We start from the raw sequence: 1,225 nt of genomic DNA on the forward strand, positions 1-1,225 counted from the left end.
CAAAGAGCATATCATCTATCGATATGGTGTGCCTTGTTACATCATCACTAACAATAGAAAATAGTTCTCCAACTGACTTATGGACGAGCTCTACAAGACATACAAATTCAAGCAGCACAAATCTTCCATATATCATGCTTCGGCCAACAGTCTTGAGGGAAGTATTCAACAAAACACCGTGCAACCTCCTAAAGAAGGTGATCATTCGAACAAATAGAGACTAGCATGAAAGAATAAGCGAAAGACTTTGGGCATATAGGATGACACATAGGACTCCTACCCAAGCTACGCCTTATTCTCTCGTATATGGTGTGGAAGTTGTTCTGCCACTCGAAAGTCAAATCCCCTCACTAAGGATGGCTATACAAGAAGGCTTGACTGAAGAGGAAAACGCAAAGCTGCGACTTCAAGAGTTGGAAGCACTAGACGACATAGGGCTCAAAGCTCAACAACACTTGGAATGTTACCAAGCACGGCTATCTAAGGCCTTCAACAAGAAGGTCCGCCCAAGGTTTTTCCAAACTGGAGATCTTGTCTTGGCATTACGAAGGCCCATCATCACAACTCACAAAACAAAAGGCAAATTCACATCAAAGTGGGATGGATCTTACATAATACAAGAAGTCTACACCAACAGTGCTTACCTAATCATGGCAGAAAAAGGCTTGAAGATCGGCCCATCAATGGTAAATTCTTGAAGCGTTACTACCCTTAAAACCAAAAAAGCAATGTTTTTCGCTTGCACGAGCCTAAACTGCATATGGCACAATGCTCCTTGTTCGCACGAGCTTAAAAGGCGACACCCAATGCTCTTTGTCTGCATAAGCTTAAAAGGCGACACTCAATGCTTCTCTCATACACGAGCCTAAATTGCACACGGCACAACGCTCATTGTTTGCATGAGCTTAAAAGGCGACCCTCAACACTCCTTGTTCACACGAGCTTAAAAGGCGACACTCAACGCTCCTAACCTGCAAAAGCATAAACTGTGTACGACAAAACAAAAAAATCACCATCAAAATCACCAAAATCCATCACTCCCTTGATCTACGTCATGACTTAATCCCTCATCAACCAAGGGTACGTAGACAACTTAAAACTTCAAAAATTGCACATGACAAAACGCTCATTGTTTACACGAGCTTAAAAGGCGACAATCAACACTCCTTGTTCGCACAAGCTTAAAAGGCGACACTCAACGCTCATAGCCTGCAAGAGCATAAAT

General features: G+C 42.7%; 1 protein-coding gene across 1 annotated transcript; it reads left to right on the plus strand.

The window, feature by feature from the left end:
• The first annotated feature begins 260 nt into the window (after positions 1–260).
• Positions 261–698, plus strand: LOC137733569 (uncharacterized). The gene has a single exon (XM_068472704.1). The coding sequence runs from the start codon at positions 261–263 to the stop codon at positions 696–698; it is 438 nt and encodes a 145-aa protein (XP_068328805.1).
• Positions 699–1,225: the final 527 nt, after the last annotated feature.

This window comes from Pyrus communis, chromosome 5 (assembly GCF_963583255.1).
Source record: "Pyrus communis chromosome 5, drPyrComm1.1, whole genome shotgun sequence".
Lineage (NCBI taxonomy): Eukaryota > Viridiplantae > Streptophyta > Magnoliopsida > Rosales > Rosaceae > Pyrus > Pyrus communis.

Bases quoted from the DNA above. Each gene is read 5' to 3' on its own strand.
- LOC137733569 (XM_068472704.1), top strand. From the start codon at position 261: ATGACACATAGGACTCCTACCCAAGCTACGCCTTATTCTCTCGTATAT.